Below are 26,670 nucleotides of genomic sequence, written 5' to 3'. Positions count from 1 at the left end.
TGAAATTCATATTTGTATCATGACAGAACTGTATGTTGCAATTGCTACACTCTCCTAAATGTAATTTGTACTTGTGATTTTAGAACACTGTGATTTAAGCACATGTTGTATCACTCTACTAAATCAAAACCTATGTAACTTCAATTAACTTCAAAAAAAAGTAAATTCTCTATTATGCATTGAATTATCCACATGTAAAACATCTAGAAGAACCTAGTCAGACTGTACTAAAACCCAATCTTTTTTATACTCAATGGTAAGGTTACTAAAACCCGATTTATATTACTATGTTCCTGAAACTAACTAACTTTGAGAAAGTTCTGAAGATTCATGACTTACAGAATTAGTTCACATCTACATAATCTGTGAAAAAACTCTTAAAGGACTAAATATTCTCATTAAAAGAAAAAAAAATCCATTTTACTTTGCTTGCTTATTGTTGAAAACAAAAGTAATTCTCTACTTCAAACAACGGACCACAAAAGTACAAGTTAAATGTAAGGGTTAAAAATTAATCTTTCATCCTCTGAGTTCTCAAAATAACTACACAACTTCTTAGTGAATATGAAATACAGAATTGAGCTCTAACAGCCAAGACTTATATTCTCAAAGATGTCTACTAATTCTGGCTACATATGTTGAAACACAAGCAATGAATTTTCACTGATCCTAAAAAACATGAAATACCTAGTGACTCCACAAATACAGACACATCTGAAAACCAAGCTTAGGCATGACCCACTAATCAAGAAACCTTATATAAGCAAGCAGTTGGCAGTAAGAACTGCCAGCATAAAATATAAATAGCATAGTTGTGTTAAAATTTCCATTTTCATATATAATGTACGTTATAGCAATTCCAGTAATTTCACCTGTCTTTACACTGTGCAAGTTTAAAGACAAGCCATCGTATTTGCAATTTAGTTCAAAGAAGCATGTAATCAAAATCGAAACAGAAACAAAAGAAAACCTGCTGGAATTTACTGCATAGCCTATCAGCAAAAAATGTAGCTAGCAGTGCAAAAGAATAAACTATAAGCTAAAGATTGGCTGATATCTGCTCTTCTGAAAAGCTTTAATTTACAGTACCATGAGAGACTTATTACAAGCTGCTTTCTCTATTCCATTCCCTCATGTAATATTTTACAATTTTTTAATGAACAAAATTTTTAATTTGTAATCCAATTCAATTTGCTTGCACTCACTGTACTTACCAACTACAAGTTTTGATCAATAGATAAAATTAGATTGCAATTTTTAGTAACTACTATTGACATTCAAACTCATGCTTACTGATTTACTAATGAAATACCAGAAACACCATAGTTTGCCATAGATCCATGAGCTTACTAAAGATCATTTAAGCTAATCAAACTCCAGCCTGGGCTGCATGAAGAGAGGCGTGGCCAGCAGATCGAGGGAGGCGATTGTCCCCCTCTGCTCTGCCCTTCTCTTGTGAGGCCCCATTTGGAGTGCTGCCTCCAGCACAAGAAGGATGTGGGTTAGAGCTGGTCCAGAGAAGGACCACAAAGATGATCAGAGGGCTGGAGCACCTCCCCTATGAAGAAAGGCTGAGAGAGCTGGGGATGTTCAGCCTAAACAGAAGGCTCCGGGGGCACCTCATTGCAGCTTTTCAGTACTTAAGGGGGCCTTATATAAAAGATGGAAAGTGACTGTTTGCTCAATCTGATAATGACAGGACAAGGGGGTATGGTTTTAAACTAAAAGAGGGGAGATTTAGATTAGAGATTAGGAGGAAATTCTTCACTCAGAGGGTGTTGAGGCACTGGCACAGGCTGCCCAGAGAAGCTGTGGATGCTCCATCCCTGGGGGTGTTCAAGGCCAGGCTGGATGGGGCTTTGGGCAACCTGGGCTGGTGGGAGGTGTCCCTGCCCATGGCAGGGGTTTGGAACTGGATGATCTTTAAGGTCCCTTCCAACCCAAGCCATTCTATGATTATATATATATATATATATATTTCAATTCACATTTATTTCACAGAATTAAGCACTACTCAGACCTGATCACATATATCTTTATTTTAGTATTTGGTCTATATGGTGTCAACAATATAAAATCAGTGCATCATAAAGGATTTGATGAAATCCATAAGCTTCTCTAGATAAAGACATAAATAAAAAGGAAGAATTAAATAAAATACTATTTAGTATCTCTTTAACCTCTGAATACTTACAGAATAACCACTGAAAACCAACACTGGAGTGTTCTCTACCATTATTAATTCCCTATCAGAGTTAAAAAAACAAGTGCTATCAGTGTAAAAGTATTAGTACAGCGGGCTTTTTTCCAATTTTCTTCTGACTTCTAAGAATTTTCCAGGCTAGTACACAATCTAAATCTTACTATTTCTGAAACACTCTAATAAATTTGTCCCATTTACTTGTCAATATGTGCTCCTACAGAAGTGGAAAAATACCAAAAATTATCCAAATTTTCAGGCATCTCTTGCCTAAAAATAAAATGGTCCCACACTGATCGCTAGAACAAATATTCCATCAACAATGTATACAGTACATACTCTAGAAAACAACTGCACTCAATCTTTCTTAGGGATCAATTTCTATATAAAATTCATTTGTAATTTTAAATTCTTGTAATTTGTTTTTTAAAGAAGCTTTATTTTTGTACTGTTAGAAAAAATATACGCACTTCTCAGCCAAGAAAAGGCATTTAGTAAAGCAACATTGGCACTCAAATCAAGTCACTTCTAATACTGATGGTTTACAAAGCACCTTCGGATTTTGACAGACAAAGGCAATGCTAGCTCTGTAGGGTTTGGTGTCTTTTTTCATTTGGAAAAAAAAAAGACTACTATCTTCGGACTAGGATAATGTATCACACAATCCTCTGTACTAATACCACAGGGAAGTAATCTTCTTTAAATGCAAGTCATACATTTTCTGTGTTTCTCTTTAGACCTTAATTATAGAAACAGAAGTTTGACTCCAGAAGACATGCATACAGAAGAGACAACTGTCTCCTTGGACTACTTCCTGTCCAGTTTGCCTATTGACTCCATAGCTATCCTTGAGAAGGCTGTTGAAAAGCTGCACTCATACAGCAGGAATAACATTTTCCTTTTAGCACACTTAGTAACAAGAAATTATTTATGCCTCCTAATCTAAAAGTGCCATTCTATCCACTCCTTCGAGTTGTAAAGCACATTTTAAAGCTCAGAACACTGTTCTATTAGAGTTGTAAGGTTCGTCTGTGGGACAATGGGTCTTAATGAACACTACGTACACCACCATCCAGCAAATGATGGATAAAGGTTAGAGGAACTGGTTTGTATTTCCTTCTTCAGTCAAAATAACAGTCCTGGCATTCATGTATGTCCAATCTGAGGCAGATTAGCTCTGCTTGTGAAAGATGTCAAGGGACAAGAGCCACCCGTGGCTATAATAAGACTTGTCAGTTCTTGCCATTTCTGGAGATCAGCTGCTAGCTTGACAAGAGTAACTGACACTTAGCAAAAGCTTATCTTTGACCTTTCAAAACCTCCCTTTTCTAAATAGCTACTAAAATTCTGCCGCAGTTTTGTAAAATTCTGAGTCTTAAGGATACCACACACTATATAAATGCTAGAACTTTTTCTTAAGTATGAGAGTCAATTCTAGAAATTGAATTTAAGCAAATCGGAAGCAAAGTAGGTAAAGAGGAATGGACAGAAAACAACTTTTCTACAACAGAGATGCAGTTGTAGATTCTCATTAGTGCTAGTCTCTTTCAACACTAGCTTCTGAAGAATGGAAAATGCAAATTCTTTACTTAATTACCCCCAAGCCCACCTAAGAGCAATGTATTTTTAAAGAAGTTAATTTCTACTTAAAACCAAGATCAATACAGTATGGGAGTGAAAGCACTGCAAATTACAATATACTAGTGTGGCAAAAATAAACATGCCTTTATCAATTAGTTAGCAACTTCCCCTCTACCTCTGAAGTAACATCAGAAAAAGAGGGTTAACATTTTTGTCTTAAGTAAGAATCCTCAAGTGAAGTCTGCTATTCTAAGCTCCAAAGCAAACAAAATATAATTACATCTAGAAGTGTAATTTTGCCCTTTTTCAGCATGTTTAACCTACCTACGACATTACTGAACATGCCTTATATAACTTGACTACTCATTTCAGCTCAGGCACATCTCACAGGATGCTGACAGTGAACATTAAAAGTGAATGAATTTTATTTCACATTATAGCAGAAGGAAAACTACAGCTTTAAAACTAGCCATTTTTACTAATAAGTTAAACTCTTGACCAAGCTACTCTTTCTATTCACAATAGCTTTCTCTCTTTATTATCTTACAAAGTAAGGAAAGCAAAATGGCTTTGAACTTCTGATTCGTACTTGAAATACAAAAGGCTGTACGGAAAGAAACCTACACTAAACTAAATCTATAGACCCTTATTGTATCATTTAGGGCAGTGTAAAATTTTAGCCAGCTTGAATCTAGAAACAGTTTCTAATGTTGCATGCCCAAATGTTGCTGGAAAGTAATCCCTGGGACCAATCAGTGTGCATCCAAAGTCGGTATACTTGCTCCTTCTGCTGAATTTGCTTTTTTACTGCTTAAGTGAGCAGAAATATAACTGCATTACATACAGAAGAATAATATTACCACAAGCTAATATACCAGCATTGATGATAAAACCAAGGTTCATTACATAAAAGATATTAATATTTTGACTGTGACATACAACTCACACTGCACTGCTGCACTTACTTTTCTAAACTGGCAGCCTGAGCTATAATTTCTGGAACTGATTCCCCAGTCCCCTGTATTTCTCATTGTTCAAACCTTTAGGAATTAATTCCACAAAAAATAAAAAATAAAATAATAAGGGACAGTCAGACATCAGATATACATAGGGAGAGACTTCAAGGGGGGAAAAAAAAAGATTTTAAAAAAATATGACAGCAATAGACCACAAAGAAACAATTAACCCAATCCTTCCTGTCAAAGAAACATTCAGATCACAAGGAAACATGCACATAAAGAAGCATAGGCAGAGATAACAAGAAAATACAAAATTTAGTGTCAAAGCAATCCTGTACACACAAAAAAAAATGAATTTCTGCCAAAGGACTCTATTAATAGAAAATCCAGGAAGTCTTGGAGAAGATTTAAGCATGCTGTTAAATATGATAGCAAATGGCTGACTGTTTCAAAGAATGCTGCCTTCATATTAACAGTCTCTGATCACCTCTATTTGCAGAAACTTCCTATTAGAAGCATAGATAGTATGTGAAGGACTTCAAATATATTAATTTGAATATAAATTATCTGTATTAGAAATGGCTACAAAACAGACTATCCAACTAAAGTGACATGATTTGCAGATGAACTGTAAAGCCCTAATTTTTTAATTTTCCGTACCAGCACTAGCTCATTTCTTCTTCTCCTTCCTCCATTTTGTTTGCATTTATGAATTGATTGAACCCAGATAAACTAAAATATAAATCAGTGTATCAATGCACATATCCCTCCTTGTAGAAGAATAGAACAGATTAAATCAACAGTTACGGTTCCAAGAGACTGCAGTATCAGCCTAACTGGCATCATTTCTGTCCAGAAACCACAGAGAACAAGAACTGAGTTAAGTATGCATGCTGAACTACATTTCTGGTAAACTCCAGAATACGGATGAAGCACATTCATAAAGGGGAACATAATCATTAGTACATTGATACTGATTACTCCCCTGATACCTGACAACAAACATTCTGGAACACAATCAAAAATCTCCTTTGACTGGCATCCATCTAGCCACAGATCTCTAACTCGCACGTCAGCATGCGCCAGGAAAGCTAATGAGGCATCAGTTTGCCAGTCTCTTCCAGCGGTTCTTCAATCTCTGTCTTGGACGTAAACATTTTTTTCACCAAAATCTGTTGTCTCTCTTCTGGTGTTCTCACAAAAGCATGCTGATAAATTAGATCACAGAGAGAAGCAGATGCATGAAAATAATATCAGGCTCCAGTACCAGCCAAAAAACACCAGTAACTGCCACATCCAATATAACTCTTAATTACTTCCTTCAATCAATAAGCAGATGGGTGCTTAATAGGTAATTGAAATGATTCTAAGACAGCTTTTTCCTTCTTATCAAAAATATATCCTTATCTACTAGAAGGACAATCATCATGTAAAGAGGAAAGACTGGAAAGTATTTAATGGTATATGACTTCCTGTTGGGATGCTGCTACTTTCACATAAAATTAAGACATCAGGAGGCCAACAAACTAATTATTTAGATTAATAAACTAGTGTAATCACATCATCATCTGGCCGGATTATATCACAGACAATTCATCCTTAAGTGTCAATTTTAGACTATTTTTTAACATAGCTAATGTTAAAAAAGCAACAGCAAGCAAAAGCACTCTAATTAAAAAAGAGAAATTTCACTACAAACTACCACATATTTAGATCTTTAATTACTTTACTAGCTGAAACTTAATATCATCCTTTTTGAGCAAATTACCATAATACTTTCTGAAATATGCTCTGTCTAGCCCTCAAGGTATCCAAACATATCCATATGTGATACAAATCATGGGCCTAAGCCGTCTCTAATTTTCAGAAAGATGCTTAACAGCTAATTGAAGTATCCGGTCTTGCAAAACTGAGGTTCAGATAAAAAAAAAAAAGAGAGATTATGGTTCTCTCGAACTACTGATAAAGAAGAAGCAAATCAATGATTTTAGGCCTGCAACAAGGACAGAGATGTATTGATGAGGAACCAGCTAAAATTACAGCACCCAGCTCAACAATGCCTAAACTGATGCTAGCTAAAATATTCTTTCGTTACAAGAAGAAGAATCAATTACTAGACATGCTCTCTTTCTAAGAAGCCATGAAAGTCTATTTGCAGCTGTATGAAACAGTGACCATTAACTAGCCATAATAATTGAGAAAAGAAACCCAGCAAGACTCCTATACCACTTAAAATATAAAATGAGAGCACTAAACAAAATACAGGTACAAAGCACAGGCAAACACTGACACATACAACAATGCTGGAATGAGACCTGTAGCCAACCTCTGATGTGATATTAGGTCCATTCTGTATTATAGAGTATCAAAATGGTAAAGGGAGCATGATGACCAATCTACAATTCTGCTAACTAAAGGGATTCTGGTGTACAGTACAGGAAAAAAAACTGTGAATTAGAGAACTAAAACATTGAGGCAATATGAACAAGGTATGTATTTGTTTTCCATTTTGATGGATAGTTTTGATGCACAGTTCAATAAACTTCACAAGTCACATCTGATATAATAAAGTAGCTTTATTCATCCAGTTTGGCTGGCTGTATATGTGCATGCATGGTAAAGCAGTTTCTCTTTCTGTTTACTTCAGAAAAGCAAGTCCCTACCCTGGGTAAACTTTTTAGCTTTTGTAGCCTGTTCAAACAAGATGGAGGCTCTCTGATGTTAAAGCACTCATGGATGTTCCCAAATAAAGAGCATCTGAGAAGTTCTTAGTATTATTCTAACTTTTTGGATCCCTATGGTATCTAGTTCCACAGTACTAAATTTAATGGCTGTAGAATTATTCACATATTTATTGTGTACAGAACTCTGTTTAATATATTAATGTTGTTTATTGTCATTACTTATGGACTTGCTTCTTTTTCTTAATTCCTACTTCATTCCATCCCTTGAAGTTCCCGAAGTTATCATATAGTATATAATACCATGCATACCTGCCATTTATAGTGACAACACAGAGAAGCCTAAACTAAATTATTGCCTAACATCAGGTTTCTAATTTATGCAATTAAACAGTTAAACAGTGGAATTTTGTGGTCACTACTCAGCATTACGGTCAAAATATATATACTGTATCTAAATGCCACATCAGAAGCTCAGTCTTACACACTCCCAGGCAGGACTTTACCCTGTTTCCAGTTGTCTTCTGGCTCTTAGAAGAGAACAGAAAACTGCTCTAATAAAATATCTAAAGAATTGTTCATCCAGAGAAATTGATATGAGGCCTTTTGTTTCTTTCTAATACTCAAAAGGTCTTTCTCACAACATCTAAAAACAGAGCTATGTTTTTCCACCTCTTTTTGCGTTTGTGAAACTGTAAACCTTATTTGTAACCTCTTGCAAACTACTCATTAGATATAGTTAGAACCATGTCTAGAGATAGGAGAAATGTAGAGGGGATATGTTCAAAATCATCTTTTTAATGACTTCTAAAATGACAGAGAAAAACTGATTTATCAAAATGACAGAATGACAGAAGTTCATTATTTCAGTATGAACCTAAGCAAAAACCTGGAAATCAAGACATTGTCTATGCCCAGAAGTCAGTAGCATTTTTTTTTTGAATGAGAACTACAGTGACTTAGAAGACTGACTACAAAATGTCCAACTTCTATCGAAAAGACCAGGAAAAAGTATATTTAAATCACCAAGGGGGATTATGATTTACACCTAAGGTCTGTATTCAAAAGATTTTTGTGTCATTTTTATCTATGTTTACACAATGAAACACTTGGTCTTAAACACAGTTACTCTGAGTTCTAACAAGGAAGATTTGATTTGTGAACGCATGCATTTTAAACAACTTATTGCTTGGAGGTTTTTGCAATGATAGATCCACTGTTTTTAGAAGAATTTGCGTGAAAATAGTACAAAAGTATATGATGTGGATTCAGAGGCCACACTGAATGCTTTTTATGCAATAAACCTACACTGTTTACATAAGACTAACAGAAGAAATTACTAAACAGTACACTCACCTTCATCGCTAGTTGCTTGCTGTTTAACCAAAGTCATTGGAGATCTAGCTGGGGGTTTATTTAGTGGATGTCGCCAACTTTTAGATATTTTCTTTCTTTCAGCTTCTGCTGACTGAAAAGGAAAATCACAACTAATTTAGCATAGAATTCTGCAGTTAATTTTGATGAACAAATCCAGTCTCCTATAAATGAGCACAAATACCAGTTTTGCATGTATTATCAGGGTGCCCAAGGTACCTTTAGTGTAACAATAAAATATTTGTCTCTAATGCAAAATACAATCTCTAACTAAGAAAAAGCAATCTTTTGCACACATTAATTATTTGACGTGTAGGTTTCTACAATCCTTCCAAACTTACAGAGCATAAATCCTGGTTTGTTCAGGTGATGTTTGAGAGAAAGAACAGCCCAAACAGTTCTGGAAAGCTAGAAATATAATGTAGCCACTAACCGTGTTTTGGAAAATGTGGCAGCAATCCACTGACTTCATGTGTGACAGAACGCTAAATACCTGAGGAAACGCTATCCCTTGGAAATTAAAAAAAAATAAATCTGAAGTTGAGATAAGAAATTAAGACTACTGACATAGGATTAACACACTGGGATATGAGGAAATTCTTTCCTCCCTCAAACACCCTTATGTACTTTCAGTTTGAAGTTAGCCAAGCTTCAAGAACTAAAGCCATGCTGCAATCTCTAGAAGTGCAGCATTCCCAATTCCAGATCTGGGTGCCATGGGGGATATCACAAAGTAAATCAGTTGCTGGTCACAACTGGAGATTCAGGAGTAGAGGAAGCACAAGTGTACTGACAAAAAGTTGAGAACAGTCTCACATGATTTCTATGGACCACCTAACTTTGCTCCTCAGTACCTGGAAAGCAACCCAACGAGTTACACGTGGCCATTGAATGCTTTGAGGGTTGAAAATTACTTCTGTTAAGTGTGAAGGAAATTGCAAAATGAGATAGCATTTACTGTGATAAGCAGAGGGAAGAAGATGAGGTTAAAGCATCATACAGGTTTATGATCTAGAAGTTGCCAACAAATTAAAAAGGGAAAGATCTGCCTCTTTAATTGCATTTGTGCAACGCACTTTTAAGAAGTTATAACAAAAACACATGAAAGAGTAAGCAATTATAATGGAGAATAGCTGAAGCCTGTTATGTGGTATGTGATATATAAATTGCTGAGAGGCACTGAAAGAGACTAATAGAATCTCCAACACACATTTATTAAAACTCCCAAAACAGAAAAAAAAATCGTAAGTGCACACTTTGTGCCTGTGAAATGGTCAGTGTGATTTTACTTACACCTCCAAAATCTAATTCCCATCAAGTCTGGCAATCTGGCAGTAGACTGCCTGCTCTCTCTCTACCAAACTGGGAATTTGCCAAACTTAGCTTCTGTCACTACCACTACAGCTTTTCATTTTTCAATCTGCTTCCTAAAATCAAAGCTGCCCACCCTTCATAGCAGAGTAACAGCAGTAGAATAGAACGGAATAAAAAGAATAGAACATTTTAGTTCATCTGGAAGTTCTTCCTACAAAGATCAACAAGTCCAACTGCCTGACCTCTCAGGGCTAATTAAAAATTAAAGCACATTACTGAGGGCATTGTACAAACGCTTCTTGAATGCTGACAGGCACAGGGCACCCACCAACTCTCTAGGAAGGCTGTTTCAATGTTTGACCACCTTCACAGTACAGAAATGTTTCCTAATATCCAGTCTGAACCTCCTCTGGCACAGCTTTGTGCCGTTCCCACACATCCTGTCATTAGTGACCAGGGAGAAGAGACCAGCACCTCCCACTCACTTCAGCTCCTCAGGCACTTGTAGAGAGCAATGGGGTCACCTTTCAGCCTCCTTTTCTCCAGACTGGACAACGTAAGTGTCCTCAGCCTCTCCTCATAGGACATACCTCCAGCCCTTTTGCCAGATACTTTCATATATAGAAATGTATAGAGAAGTATACTTCCACATAAAAATGGGTCAAAAAAAACAAACATTTTTTGAAACATAGGTACATGATACCAAATACAGCACTCATCTCTAATTGCAGTTGACACAAAACTTATGGGGAGTGGCTGGCTCATCTGAGGGCCATGCAGCCACCCAGAGGGACCTCAACAGGCTGGAGAGGTGGGCTAAGAATCTCATGAAGTCCAACAAGGAGAAGTGCAGATACCTGCACCTGGGGAGGAACAAACCCAGGCACCAGCACATGCTGGGGGCCACCCAGCTGGAAAGCAGCTTGGCAGAAAACCACATGGGACTCCTGGTGGATGCCAAGTTGAACGTGAGCCAGTCGCGTGCCCTTGCTGCTACAAAAGCTAAATGTATTCTTGGCTGCGTCAGGCAAAGTATCACCAGTAGGTTGAGACAGGTCATCCTTCCACTCTTCTCAGCATTGGTGAGGCTGCACCTGGAGTTCTATGCCCAGTTCTGGGCCCCTAGTACAAGAGAGACCTGGACATACTGGAAAGAGTCCAGCAGAGGGCCACCACAATGATCAAGGGACTAGAGCACTTCTCATACGAGGAAAGGCTGATGGAGCTGGAGCTGTTCAGCCAGGAGAAGAGGAGGTTCAGGACAAATCGTATCAATGTGTATAAATACCTGAAGGGAGGGTGCAAAGAGGATGGAGCCATACTGTTTTCTGTGGTGCCCTGTGCCAGGACAAGAGGCAATGGGCACAAACAGGACCACAAGAGGTTCCATCTAAACATCAGGAAGCACTTCTCTACTGTGTGGCTAACAGAGCACTGGAGCAGGTAGTCCAGAGAGGCTGTGAAGTCTTCCTCATTGGAGATCCTCAAAAGCCATCTGGACATGGTCCTGTGCAATATTTGCTCTAGGTGTCCCTGCTTGAGCAGATGGATTAGACCAGATGACCTCCAGAGGTCCCTTCTAACCTAAACCATTCTGTACTTCTGTAATAATTTGTATTTCAGGTCAGTAGCAATAATTAGAGCTGGTAGCTGTGTTAATACTGACAAGCAGTGAACACGGGAATAGCTTGAGAGTAGTGACTGACAGATCAAATTCACAGATAAAGAACAAGATTAGTAGAAATCTAAAATCAGATGAAAAAATACGTCAACAAGTAAGCTCCAAAACATTCTGCTTTTGGATCTGAATTCCCACTGTTGCCTGAACACTTCAGAACACGCTCAAATTAGCACGAGATTAAAATCATGCATATTCTTAACTGCTTTAATATGGATATCAGTTCTCACTAGGAACATGTTTGTTCACATTTCATTAAATCAGGAATATATTAATATAATGATGAAAACTTGCTTCACATACACTGGATGTTTCCATGCCATCATCTTCATCCTTTTTAGCAACAGGCACTTCTCCATGTTCCAAGATACTTCCACAGCTTTCTAGGTCACTGACATCATCCTCTGTAGAGACATTTTCCCCTTTACCTGGGTTTTCCACCTCGGAAGTATGTTCCTGTGACTTTTGGAATGGTATGGGTGACACAGACTGATACTGAGATTTCAAACTCTCTTCTTTTCTACAGTCATCAGAAATGGGCACACAGGCCACTGAATCTTCAGATGTAATGACAGAGTCATTGGAATCTGCCCTGTCTTCATCTTTGGTTTTTGTTTTCTCTAGTGCAGGAACAGGACTGGAAAACGAGTCTGAAAGGATGCTTCCTGTGGATCAAAAATATGATTTGTTAATAAATCTCACTTTATATTAGTGCATTTCATTTCAAAACAATATGAATTATTCAAATACAAAACACAGTTCCTCATTAAGGAGTCACACAGAAAAAGCAGGCGTTAGAAGGACATTCATAAAAGTGGAGCACAGGTTTGACCACAGAATATATTCAATGTAAAATTTAGAGTTTGGAGTGTGAAATATAGCTTTAATCTTTTAATGGGTATTTTGTGTTTGAATTACAACAGTTTTAAGTAATTCAAAATAATCAATATTCATTTAGTCTGACAGCCCACATGCACTTTATACTGACTAGAAAAAAAAACACAACAATATAAAAGGTTGGTATATTGAACTTTATACCCTGCATTTATACCTATTATGCCAGTTTTACAAATGAAAATAAACATCAACTAATGGTTTATAATTAGGAAAATATATTTCAAACAGATACCAAGAATATTCTGAAAACAGCACTGGTCTAAAAATGAAAGGCAATTAGCATAAATTTATAGTTCAGCAATTTACCATAATTCTATATTTCAGTGATGCTGAAGGGTGAATTTGTGGATTTTGTTGAAATTCTTTATCTGCGGATGTTTCAACAGGTTTCCATATTTTCTAGGCTGTTTTCCAGACACAATAGTTTGGAGAGCTGACCCAAAAAACATGCTTTTAAAGAACTCTATTGCCACATATCACAGTGAATATTGGTTCAGCAGCACTTCCAAGGCATTACAGAAAATGGTCTCTGAGGTACTTTTCTTTACAGTGGTTATATGAATGTGCTTTTCTGAAAAATGACTTTGTCAGGTCAAGTGTTTATAAGATTTAGTAATATAAAGCCCATCCGATACCAAAACAGAATCTCTGTGTATGAAGACTACTGTCCTTATGTAGCATAATGACTGTACTAGATGGAGATGACACAGGACAAACCACTGGCTCCTATGTGAATATCGTCACTTCTAGTGTCATATCAAAAAAGGTCCTTTCCTCTACACAGGTCTAGGAACCACCCCTCCATAGCACAAAGGAAAGGACAGTGCTCCACTCTTCTCTGCTTTTCCTTCTCTTGTCAAGGAGCACATGAAGTCAGGTATCTAAATAAGACTAGCTCCTCCGTGGTCATGAACACTCTTAACTTCTGATAAAGCTGGAGGAAGCTCTAAAGGAATAGCATCTCAAAAGGTGGGGAGGGAGTGAAGTTTTTTAGACTAGACTAGACCTGGAAAGGCTTTAATAGAGCAACACCTAAATTTAAGAAAGAAATTCTCAGCTTCCATTTTGGAATTAGCACTTTGGTATCTTTATGAGGTTCAATCCTTGTTTTTACCACCTCCAACACAACTAATACCAACACAACTAATACCATTCAAAATCAGGGAAAGAGTCTCTGTATATACAACCAAATTTTAAATCTGTGGGACTGTTCCCAAACCTAAAGTTAAGACTGTAGTTTGCCTTTCTGAACAAGAATGTGAAACTATACCTGAATTACAATGAAATTCAATGGTAACAGAAGGAATAAATTCCAGAACAGACCAAGCATAAAACTATAAAATCATTGTGGGGGAAAAAAAAAAGAAACATCCTTGACTTGAAAAAGCCTTTGTAACTTGCATTATCAGACAAAATAAGGGAAAATTACAACTCTTCAGTCTCAGAGCATTTTTGCACAAGTATGACCACTTTTAATATGCAATATTCTGCATGTAGCATATTGGAAGCATATATGTTCTGTAACGTTTGCGTCACTGAGAGTTTCCATACCACTTCCCACTTTTTTTTTTGTATAGCCAATAGTATAGTCAATTTTGTATAGTCAATTGAAAAAGTATAATTTAAAAGAATCATCCTTTTTGCACATTTGACTAAAACAGTTTAGCTGATACTACTCTCAGTTCAGAATATTCAGTTCGGTCATTCACTCTTACTGAATCAATCTTCTCTGAATAACTTTGTAAGTACACATTTTTAGTATGCTACTTAGGGTTGTACATTGCTTTAATATCCACTAATTTATAACATTAGAGTATCAACACTCTACAACTTACAGGTGAAAAACCATTAGTCCTTATCTCACCTGCACCCTTGGCATTATCCAATAAATGTTGATCCAGCTGTATTCTACCACTGTTTTCTTCTTCCCCAGAAGGCACTCCTGCACTTAGTCGTCTCACTTTTTCTCGTCGTTTTTCATTGACCTTGAAGTCATCAGTAGCTGCTTCAGTGGCTATGATTTCTGCACCAGTTACCACAGCAGACAGTCTCTTGTCCTCTGGAGTTTTAAGCTTTTTAGATCGAGATCTGGTGTGCTGGAAGCTGTTATAAGAGATACTGCTGTCAGAGTAGAATGTCTGTCTTGGATAAGATAAAATGTCTACCAATATATATATGTCCCTTTCACCTGCTTAAAGTCAGAAGAAAAAAAAGAATTTTTCATCTTTTTGTATTGAGATGGTGTTTACAATTTATTATGTGATAGGTTAATGATTCGATTTGACCTTTTAACCTTTTATCAATATTCTATGACAAAACTTAAACTGTAAAAGTAAAATAACCTTAACTATTACTTAATCAGCATCCAAACTAGCTTTTTGATGAACCATTTTTTTGAACATGAAAGAGACAAGCACTTATGAAAGTAATGAAGATAAAACATTCTCAAATGCACTAAAACCAGGTCATATTTCCAACCACCAATGCCAGTACAATAGCAGTCTGAATACCCTTATAAAATATGGTCTGTTTACACACCATATAAATTTTTATATACATATTAACATAAACAAGCAGCCGAATAAATAAAAAATTCTAGTCACCAAATATTTCGAATGACTACTATATCAAACAATACATTTGATAATGCTTTTTAAAAATCAAAGTTGAAATAGTCTAGAGTTTTTGCACCCTCAGAATCAGAAGAAAGAGGTTGAAGCAAGAGAGATGTTAGCCACTTTGAGAAACTGGTTTGTTATTTATGCGCTCAGGTTAAGGGTAACAGCAGATTGGAGTCGAGTTTCAAATTCAACCATGTAATACAGGAGAAGATGATGTTTACCTGCTTTATAGAATCATAGATTTGTTCAAGTTGGAAAAGACCTCTAAGATTATCTAGTCCAACATTTAACCTAGTACTGACAAGTCCACCCCTAAACCATGCTACTAAGTTCTACATCTACACATTTCTTGAAGACCTCCAGGGATGGTGACTCAACCACTTCCCTGGGCAGTCTATTCCAATGCCACACAACTCTTTCAGTAAAGAAATTTCTCCTAATGTCCAACCTAGACCTCCCCTCCCTCACAAGTTTGTGAACAACAAATCACACATCAGGTTCCAAAACTGATGACACGGTAGTGATTAATTCCCAACTACGGCAGGAACTTAGACTCTAAACACCTCCAGAAAAAACATTTTGCTATCCCTTCCCTTTTATCATGTGTCATCTAAAGTACACCTTTCAACGCAATCTCTACAAAGTAATATTAGAAATAGTATCTCTACAAAATAGTAATTCAAAAAAATTTGCCAAAGTATGACACATGGCCATCCATCCACAACAGCCAGCCTAATTACTGTTTACATGCAGTTCTACTGTAGCAAAGTATTTCAGCCATAAACATCGAACTTAAGCTCTGCATGTCACTATATTCATGAAAATTCCCATACATATTTCTTCTGTTTTCCCTCTTTTGAAACTTGTATTATTCTCATAATCAAAATTATCATAATTTCAATCATACAATCGTAGAATCACAGAATGGCTTGGGTTGGAAGGGACCTCATAGATCACCTAGTTCCAACCTCCCTGCCAATCAACACATTACAGTAGAAATTAAGCTGAGTAAACATTTCATCCTCCCTTCACAATATGCATTTTTACCATGGTTCAATAAAAGCCAACTGAAGAATTAAAAAGCATGGGAATTGTGTTTATTAGCTCAGCTCAGTGCATGAAATCACACCATGTGTTCCCATGCTAAAACTTTCAATACATTTTTAAAGTCTTTTAGTTAAAACTGCATTGGAGTGTAAACTTGCAGTTACTCCGTACAGTGAAATTTACTGTAAGTCAAATTACCTAACCAATAAAATTTCTCTCTCTCACTCTGTTTCAGTTAATATTATACATGCATTAAGAAATTGTCTGTTCCAGCTTCTTCACCAGATGTCTTCAAGAACTCATTCTATCCCACAAACTATTATTAGAAACACCAGAAAAAAACCAACGTTATATTCTTCAACTATATTTTTCCTCTACAACTGGAGTTGATTCTCTTCTTTAGAGGTTGACTTTCCTACCGTCTTCTTCAAGAAACAAATTCATTCACAAAGAAAATGAAGAATTCCCAGTTTAAGAGCAAATCAGAAAGGTAACTATGTTGTAAAGCAATTCAAAGGAGGAAAAAGATCTTAAAAAACAGTATTTTTAACCCAGTATGATTCTCTCCCTAGAAACTAGATACCAATAAAACAGTACGCTCTAGGCTGGAAGCTAAGTAGATCATTGTTAGATAATGAAAAAGAAAATCCATAAAGATCATGTTAAGTAGAATCAAAATATGAAAGCGGTAGTGCACAAACAAAATTTTGCAGTGTAAAAAAAAATCATGCACACATGAATGAAACAGATCCTGCTATGAAACTGCTTTAATAGATCGAGGATTTGACAGCTTCAAGTGACAAACTGAAACTTTTTTCTCCTATTTTTACTAGTGGTGTCAGCATAAACAACTGGGATTTAGACTGTCCTTATGCCAAATTCTGATCTCTCATTGGCCTGTGTTAGATGCAGAAGGGTTATGGCTGCTACACTGTGAGTCTGCCAAATAAGCAGTGATATCTCCATGGAGCTAGATGGCAGTGAGGACTAAGACTGATGCTAGAGACTAAACACAGCTGTTGGGATTCTGCCACAGCTTCATGACATGTTTTTCCAATTTAATCTCCATCCAAACTGTGAGGAGACTTCTCCTCTGTCTTTTGTTTGCAGAAGTCACTAGAAACAATGGCAACCATCCACTGAAAATTTTTCGGTAATAATCTTTACTAAAGGAAGATTCTAAACACCACACTGGAATGTGTTTTGATGATCTCCATACTCATTAACTTCAGCTATGCATATAACTTGTAAGCTAAGAACAAACTTTTCACTTAGTCACTCTGAAGGACTTACTTGTCCCCACATCCATCTTAAAGGAAAAAAAAAAGCACTTTAAGTAAATTAATTAAAATAGAATTTCGGAGAAAGGAGCACAGAGGAAGCAAAAAGGAAATTGACTTCATATTGAAAACAACTAAATGAAGGATAAAGAAACAAATACCACTTGGGAAGGTTCTTTTTCTTTCTTCTTTGCTGCCAGATCTTTACTTCAGGTGTTGATTCAGGAGTAGGTTTTGTATGATCTATGGTATATAAATCTTTGCCTTGTTTCCACAGCTGGTATCTGTCCGGTTGAAACTTCTTCACAAAAATGTCCATGGATATTGTTACCATGTCTTTCCTGCAGGTGCACTGCAAGAGAATACAGGAATTTTTAAGTGACAAGTTATGTAATGTGCCACAGTTTGCAGTAAAGAAAATCCAGAATAAAAATCCCACAACTGAAAACCAACTCTACTTCAATCAAAACTTTCTTTCTTTTCCGTCTTCCTCACTTCTTCTGCGGGTAAGGAGTGTTCAAGAGAAGATGCTATCTCAACATATGTGACATTCCAGGATTCCACAGAGGTACTTATCGACACTCCATTGTTTTATTAACTCTCAAAATTAAGACCAAAAAGAAACAATAGCATTTCTTTTAGATCTATTAACTGTTCTTGATAATTTTAAGTGTAATATGTTGAACCCAAAGACTGCATATATATTCAGTAGCATCATAATTTTCTTCTTAAAAATTATGCATGTAGTATCCACCTGTCCCAAAGGCCTTTGCAGGCATTTATAGAGTTCTAACTTTTATACCTCTTCTAAAGAAAAATTTGACAATTAGGAAATGCACACAAGTACCATACCAAGTTTCAGTTTTATTCAGGTTTTCTTACAAAGAGAAAAGGATAAGCAAGAGAGGAGAGTAGACACTTCGGAACACTATGTTTTATAGTCTGGAAGAGTGTTATGAACCTGTAATCTGCCATTCTGTGCAATGTCCACCCTAAAATCTCATACAGGTCTTCCGTCATCAACTTTGTTTTGGTCCCTGACCAAATATTTTATACTGTTTTCCTTTACAAATTCTGCATATGAGTGGCATATTTTAGAGTAACTGAATTAACACTGAACAATGATTGTGAAAATCCGTAGGATTCTTCATGGAAATACTGTAAATGCTAACAGATGATTTTAAAACTAAAGTTACGTACCTAATACTCCAAAATACCTACTTATTAGGAGACTGCAATAAATAAAACAATATGCCTGTGGTACCTAAACTATTCAGATTAAAAGCAAACTGACTGGCTAAAAAAAGAGATTCTTAAGTGGAAAAACTTTTAAAGAAGTTAGTGCTTTAGCTAAATGACTCTGTAAAGGTGCAAAACTGAGAAGATGTTTTACTTCAGGTAAATAGGTATATACAAAAAAATGGTAAATGCATAGGTCTGCCACAGTTAGTTTAAAAGGGGTGATAAAACAAAGAGGGTGTTTACTCACAGAAAAATTGAAACACTTGTGACTGAATGCTAGCATTCTATTAGCTTGCTTTCAGTATGCTAGATGCAAATTCCTTTGCCTACTCTTTCCTCCTACCATTTCTAACCTACCCTTCTTCCGCTCTGAAAGCATAAGCAGTAAAATGAACACAAGGAATCTGAGAAGTATTAAAATGCTTGCTTCATTTTCAGTATCTTCAAAAAAGGTTAAATAGGAAAACATGAAGGCAAAAGCTAGAACAGAACTGAAATTATATAGTAATGACTTCATGGAAAGTTGCTGCAAAAACAGTCTTTAAAAATGCTGCAAACACAGTCATTAAAAATAACAAATTTCAGTCACCACAAGGTATTATTTTTTATTTAACATCAGATGAGACCCAGTCTCCAGGTAGAACTATTTTATTGACTGACTTTCTAATCTTAAGCATACAAGTAAACTTAGTATTTCATTATTTGAAACTGTTATGCCAAAGCGATATTGTTTTCTTTTTTCAGAAGGTAATTCTGTTCTTCTTTCTTGCTTTGGAATACTTTTATTTATTTATTTATCATTAAATGCATAGTTCCATGGCACGTTTCTGAATTTACATGATGTTCATTACATATGCATTAATGATGTTTATTATGTATGACATTTTCCACTGGATAGTTTCCTCCACATTTTGAGCTCAAAATGGAGTGAGTTTCTGAATAGCGATGCCTAGGGTCTCCAGGGACACAAAACGAGATGAGGTATGCCATACCCATATTTGATGCCATCATTACAGCTTCATTCCACACATTTCCTATCAGATCCTACCTGACTATTGTAATCAGAACAAATCAGAGCACTGTCCCAATGAAGTCTATCACTACTGCAGTTACGTATGTAGGGACTCACACAACTATTGTGAAGCCCTGTACGACCTGCAGACCAGAGCCAACCACAAAGCTAGCATCAAAACCCTACTTCAAAAGATGCCAGAAAAAAACTTTCTCAACTCCTTTGACTCCATACAGCTATTAGAACTACACAGCAGTCTGATTTTTGCTGGAAATGCAGAGTTACTACCACTGCAATAGACACGGTTTTAGCAGAATCTGACATAACAGATCGGAAAGTTCTAAACTAAGTTTTTAAGATAATTTTTACAAACTTTAGTTTTTCTAAAGAAATAAATGGTTCAATTTATAACAAATAAAAAATACTCCAAGAATAGTAATGTTATCACTTTAAAATTACATTTTTTTAATTCATGTTTACAATTTTACTGTCAATTAAGTCCCACATTCACCTAACAAGAAGGCTGTAGTAACTCATCCGAATGCCAACATAAATATGCTGCATTTTCATAATACTGCCCTCTAATGGAAGATTGAGTAGAAAGAAGAAAAAATGAAATTGAACATTTAAGCAGCTGCATTTTATGATAGTTTTTAACCAAGAGTATCTGCCTAGAATTTTCTTTTTTCAAATAACTTGTATACATGTACATGTACACACATTCTGCAAAAAGACTTAACACTATTTGAAACAGTGTCTCATTCATAAAGTACCCTGATCAATCACAATGAGCAGTAAAGGGAAAGGAATTGAGATATCTGGACAGTGGAAAGCTGCAGATACAGTCCACTATAATATTTTTCACTTTTAAAAATAGAATTTGTAACATAGGACAAGAGATACTCCATTTTCTCGTTATTTAAGCATAAAATCCTTTCAATTTCAAGACAGATTTCTACACACATACTAGATTTTTATTTTTTTTTAAGTAAAAATTAAAAGGATTACTGTTTTTGCTGTTAGACATCAAGGCTTCTGACAGTCTGGAAAAAAAGTCATTAAGTCAAAAGAAGAAAATTCATCAGGAAAAAATACATTCCATAATGTATTCTATAATTCTATGATAATAACATATGAAAAGACTCAAAATAAATTATGTCCAAATGATGCACAGAACTTCTGTCTTTCAGTAAGGTTTGATTAATTTCCGCCAGTTTCTAACAGTATTACTTCAAGTGATTTAAAAAGAGCAATCAGATACTAGGAGTACCATTGACTTTTTTTTTTTTTTTAGAAGTTTTTAAAACTTCTAAAAACACATACCTCTGAGTAAAAAGTTAAAGAGAAGCAACCATCATGCTCAACTCTACTATTGCTAGCCTGAAAATATAGAAAACACAGAAGACAACCTTCTAGGCACTAAAGGCTGTAAATACTTGGAGGTATCATGTTACACAGTGAAAGCAGTTATGATCTGAAAACCATTTCTGCTATTTTTCCCTAAATTATGTCAGGAGAAAAAGAAAAAGAAAAAAATAACAGTGGCTTTGATAAATAATCTGGAGGAGTGTTTCTTGGGTTCTTCTTGAGGGGGCAATGTTCTTTTCTCATGTCTCATTTGACTGACAGTTACATGGCTTCCTGCTTCAAAGAGAAAAAGGTGACTGAAAGCTTCTCTCTCCAAAGTAAAACTAAATGTCATTCTGCTGGAGAAGTCTCTAGTGACATAGGCACAGGGACATGCCACTAAAACACTCACTACAGTACTTTAATGGATGACAATTTTAGAAGCATGCAATATTTTTAAGAGTAAATGCAAAATCAAAGTTGCTAGACTAGTAAAATCATATAATCAGAAAAATTAGAAAAAAATTTACAAGTCACTACTTCTATAAAATAACAAAAAGAACAATAACCCACCCCAGTAAGCACACAAACATAATTTGTCCCATGCCACTGTCTACCAAATGTAAGTGCTATAGGAGTTATCTCCATCATTCAGCAGCTGTTTGGTGGCAGATTCACAAGAGAATGACAAAATGGGTAAGTTTAGAACATCCTAGTCAAGACTGAAATGCATTGATAGACATGAGAGATCATCAGGTACTAACTACACAGTATACCTAACGCAGCCCTTCATGTAGATAAAATATTATTCATCAATAATGTATGCTCACTACGCAAAAAAAGCATGTAACATGCAGTTATGTTGGTTGGGATCCCATTTTATTCAATGCAAGGAATTATTTTCTATATTCAGTATAATCAGTCTGATACCTATTCTTCAATCAAAGATTAGTACGACAATCAAAGAAATTAAGGGACTAGAACACGCTCTCAGTCTTTTGGCCTTAGAATTAACATCTCCAACATAATCATTATTATTATTATTATTATTATTATTATTATTTATTCTCTCAGCTTGAAGGTAAGCAATTCAAATGACTTCTGTTAGTAACTGCAGACCTTTATAGCACTGAATTGGAAAAAAAATGTATCAGCAACTGTAACTAAATGGTATAACTAAACATGATATATATTTGTAATGAGTGAAAACTACCTCGGAGAGACATGCTCAGCCAAAATATATTATTTTTTCCAAATAAATATTATTTGTGAATGGAAAAAGAGTAACTTTTGTATTTAAAAAATTAAGTTCTTCCCATTTGGGGCTCTAATTCAGACAAATTGAAATGAATACACCAAGCTTCTAGATTTATGCATGTTTGACACAGAATCAAGCACCTTTTAAAATATTGGGATTTTTTCCCCTAATTGCCCTTACTAAGGTAATAGCAGGATTCCTGTTTTGACCAGCAGTATTTTGACTTACATCTACACTAGTAGCTCAAAAAAAACTCTTCAAAACATTTTATGTCATTAAGAATCAAGTACACATCTTAAGGGTCTAATACTCTACCATTAATATTACACTCTCTCAAACAATCACATGGAATTTTTTAAACTATAGAAAATATTAATGCTGTAGAGGTTATGTTTTACTGCAGCAGAAAATAAATAGACAATTTATATTATTTTTGACTAGAAGAAGGTGAAAAGTGTTATAATATTTAACACATTAAGCTTAAGTAGCTGGAAGTTGTTGGACATCGTCCTGCAACATTTCATACTCAGTATAGCATTTTCTTAATTACAATGTGATTTTCATTACAACAGAAATCTACTTTAGTTTAAGTTCACTCAAGGTATTAATTTAAAGAATGATAGTTCATTCTTAGGCTAGATTTATTCCTTTACTTTGTGTAATCATTTCAGGAAAAAAAAATGTTGCAATTTGAAAACTGTATGTAAAATCTTTATATATCTGTGGGACAGCACCTCTGAGAATAACAGTCAAGAGAAATCAAGAAAAATTCTCTTCTTCATAAAAGGAGAATGGATATCTACAAATCATGTAACAAACTAACACATAAGCAGAATGAGGAAAGTAACCTTTATATCCTATATAAATCCCAATCCAAAAACATACTCTGAAAATAGTCTAATCGAGGTATTTCTTTTCATATACTTTTTTTCACATACTTTTCTAAAGTGTTTATAATGATTAAAGCTTTCTTCAAGGTACATATGCAACGATGTATTTATTAGATACATTTTATTTAATTTATATTCTCTTACCATCACTTTCATCTTCCCATCACTTCAACTGCACTTTTAACAGACTATTTCACCTCCTGTAAGCTACTCGTCTTGCAGTACCTGACATGAATAATGTTCCAAAAAATGTATAAAAGATATTTTGATAAACTTCGATTTATTGGTGCTGCAACTAGAGCTGCTTCCTGTGGCCTACCTGTATATGTAGAACAAGTGCTGGACAGGTATTGCTTGTTTGGAGGACTGGATTTAATAAATCCTAGTAGCGATTACTGTTCTGTGCTGCAGAACCAGTCGGTGATATGTTTTCACACCGACCTTCTGGCAACTTATAGGCACCATTGCAGAAACCTTTGGTATCAGTTAGCCATCTGTGCAAATTGCGATAAAGCAAACCATCCTTGGGTAAGTAACAGGGAATATGCTCAGTTCTCTGTCACATCCAGTCATACCCAACAAAAATACAAATTCAAATCACCACTCTCTTTAAGTTTATTTTTATACATTCCATGATGATTTAGGTAAATAAGAGAACAAAATATTTCTAATAAAATCATTATTTGTATTCATTTATGCATAAGCAAATAGCCTGCAATACTTTAAAAATAGTTCAGTATTTAAATAGTGCATTACAAACTATGTTTTTTCTTGATTCCTATTTCCAATTTATTTTCCACTTATACATAATGCCACCTACACATTCCTACACACACACACAAAAACAATTCATATTCAAAATATAAAAATGTAGAATTGATTCCACCAGTGACAGAAGCCATTGCAAAAATACATCAGTTTTCCTCCACAGTATCAGCATTCCACTGAAGCCCTGACAACAGAAAGACCGCCAGGAAACCACTGAAGGAAGCCCATCTCCTTTTACATACCCCACCTCCCCACTTCCCAGCCCTCCTTTTTGCTTATCTTATCTGCCAATACTGCCTTTCTAATTATACTCTTTCTTAGCTTTCATGACCCAGAAATGACTAAATAAAGTATTAGTTAGGCATGCATATGAGATGACCAATGGAATTCAAAATGGAAGCTAAACACCAGCCTATGATCCAAGGAACTTGCCAAAGATAGGTATAAGGTGAGGACAAAGATATTTCTACGCACAGAGAGAGAAGGGAGGGAGCTTTATATAATTATAGCTTCAGCAATTTTACAGGCTATCTGGAACTCTACTTTCAAGTTGTCATCCAGAACAACAGATTAATATACAGGGCAGCATTCTCACTTTTCAAGTTTTTACACCCATCAATCCAGTCTGGGGACAAAAGCAGGATTGTTGCAGTACTGTCGCGTTGGGTGCAGTGAAAACTGAGCATCATTGTCAACAAGGCTCAACCCTGTCAAGTACAACTAAAACAGTGGAATGATGCCTGTTTAAGGTTCTCTGCTGTTGTGTTTTGTTTTCTTTTCTTTTAAACATAGGGGAAATGCAATCAAGTTTTCACAACTACACTACCTTTGTGTTTCCTATTACTGTAAATCCTTCACTACTGTATTTCCTGACTCTACTCTTGGAAGATTTAATCATTAGCTTTTTATTCTGTATTTCCAAAATTCTTCTCCTCTCTTTGGAAGATTCAATTCTCTGTCCATTCCCAATGCCTACAACAACCCTTTGCCTGAAGTGTCCCTCTGCTGTGTGTCATTGCCCTCACACCATCCTTCTCTTACTCTGCACTGTCTCCTTTCCTTTTACATTTGGACTACATTTCCTCAGATCCAGAAGACAAAGGCAACTAACCACTAACTTAAACTACCCCACAATGTCTGTATTTTAAACAGGAAGAATTCTGACCCTTTGAAGATAAAAATTACTGTAAAGAAATTAATTTATATCTGTGGAAGACCAGAATTATGCAAAATATCTCTTCAGGTATGAACACAGTCTGCACAATAATGTTTATATACTATAAAATGCATTATAAACAAACTGTAGTTGTGGTGTAGCTAAAGCAGGTGCACTACAATGTTATTTCTAATCTTCATTATATAAATTCCACAGACATGATCATAAAATCACAGAATGGTTTGGGTTGAAAGGGACCTTAAAGACCATCCAGTTTCAATCCCACTTTCAGGGGCAGAGATGCCACCCACTAGATCAGGTTGCCCAGGGCCCCATCCAACCTGGCCTTGAACACCTCCAGGGATGGGATGTCCACAATTTCTCTGGGCAATCCATTATCATGGATTTATGTTCAGAAAATTTACTACTATCACGTATTAAAAAAGGAATACACAAATGACCCAGGCACAGAAATTCTTAACACACATATATATACTGTATATAGATATACTACAAGAAAGCAGGAGAAGGACTCTTTGTGTAGTGATAGGACAAGGAGTAATGGCTTTAAACTAAAAAAGGGTAGATTTAGATTAGGTATTAGGAAGAAATTCTTCACTCAGAGGGTGTTGAGGCACTGGCACAGGTTACCCAGAGAAGCTGTGGATGCCCCATCCCTGGAGGTGTTCAAGGCCAGGCTGGATGGGGCTTTGGGCAACCTGGTCTAGTGGGGGGTGTCCCTGCCCTCTGATTCTGTGATTCTATATCCTTAGCTGTGTAGTTACAGCAGAGCAAGAGTCATAACATATTGTATGTAAGAAGTCAGTAAAATGGTAAATCTCGTAATAAAGTGTTTTATTCCCAAAAAACTCTAAAGAAAATTGACTCTTTATCAATTCCACCTGGGGAAACACTCAGATTAGTACTCCACATATTGCATATTTAAGGGGGTTCTGGGAAGACTGACACATATATGCACCTGACATTAGTATACAAGCCAGAGAATAAGAACTTTTCCTGCTGTCCTAGAGGGCTGTTTGCTGGCTAAAATAAACTGCTACCTTCACTGGATGGTTTGAGACCATTTCCTAACACAATTGATATATCTGTATATGACTATTATTGTCACTAGTTTTTCCAGTAAGTCAAATTTTGTCTGAAATTTCAGATTATTTTTTTAAAATCATTTTAAGATTTGACAATATTTGAAGATACACAGTAATACAAACAGATGAGTATTTTTAACAGCAATTTGAATTTTACAGAGCTCCAGAACTAGCTGCCACTATGAATAATTATAGTTGCATCTACACCTGATCATGTTCATAGGTAGATCACATTGAAAATTAAATATTAAGACTCATC

The 26,670-nt window shown here is 35.8% G+C and overlaps 1 protein-coding gene across 8 annotated transcripts in view; it reads right to left on the bottom strand.

Moving 5' to 3' along the window:
- The window catches only part of KDM4C (lysine demethylase 4C), a 284,447-nt gene that overhangs the window by 114,466 nt on the left and 143,311 nt on the right, over positions 1 to 26,670 (bottom strand). For 7 of the 8 annotated variants that reach the window (XM_080574404.1, XM_080574401.1, XM_080574408.1 and 4 more), the window contains 4 exons: positions 17,794 to 17,984; positions 14,549 to 14,787; positions 12,091 to 12,452; positions 8,778 to 8,889 (listed from right to left, as the gene is read on the bottom strand). In XM_080574404.1, coding sequence (XP_080430530.1) covers positions 8,778 to 8,889; positions 12,091 to 12,452; positions 14,549 to 14,787; positions 17,794 to 17,984 — 904 coding nt within the window. Of the gene's footprint in view, positions 1 to 515; positions 5,949 to 8,777; positions 8,890 to 12,090; positions 12,453 to 14,548; positions 14,788 to 17,793; positions 17,985 to 26,670 lie in introns of those variants that run through there. The other variant, XM_080574410.1, reaches the window with a different exon arrangement.

This window comes from Anser brachyrhynchus, assembly GCF_964034855.1.
Source record: "Anser brachyrhynchus genome assembly, chromosome: Z".
Taxonomy (NCBI): domain Eukaryota; kingdom Metazoa; phylum Chordata; class Aves; order Anseriformes; family Anatidae; genus Anser; species Anser brachyrhynchus.
Note: the sequence above shows the minus strand (reverse complement) of the source record. Positions and strands in the feature narration are given on the sequence as shown.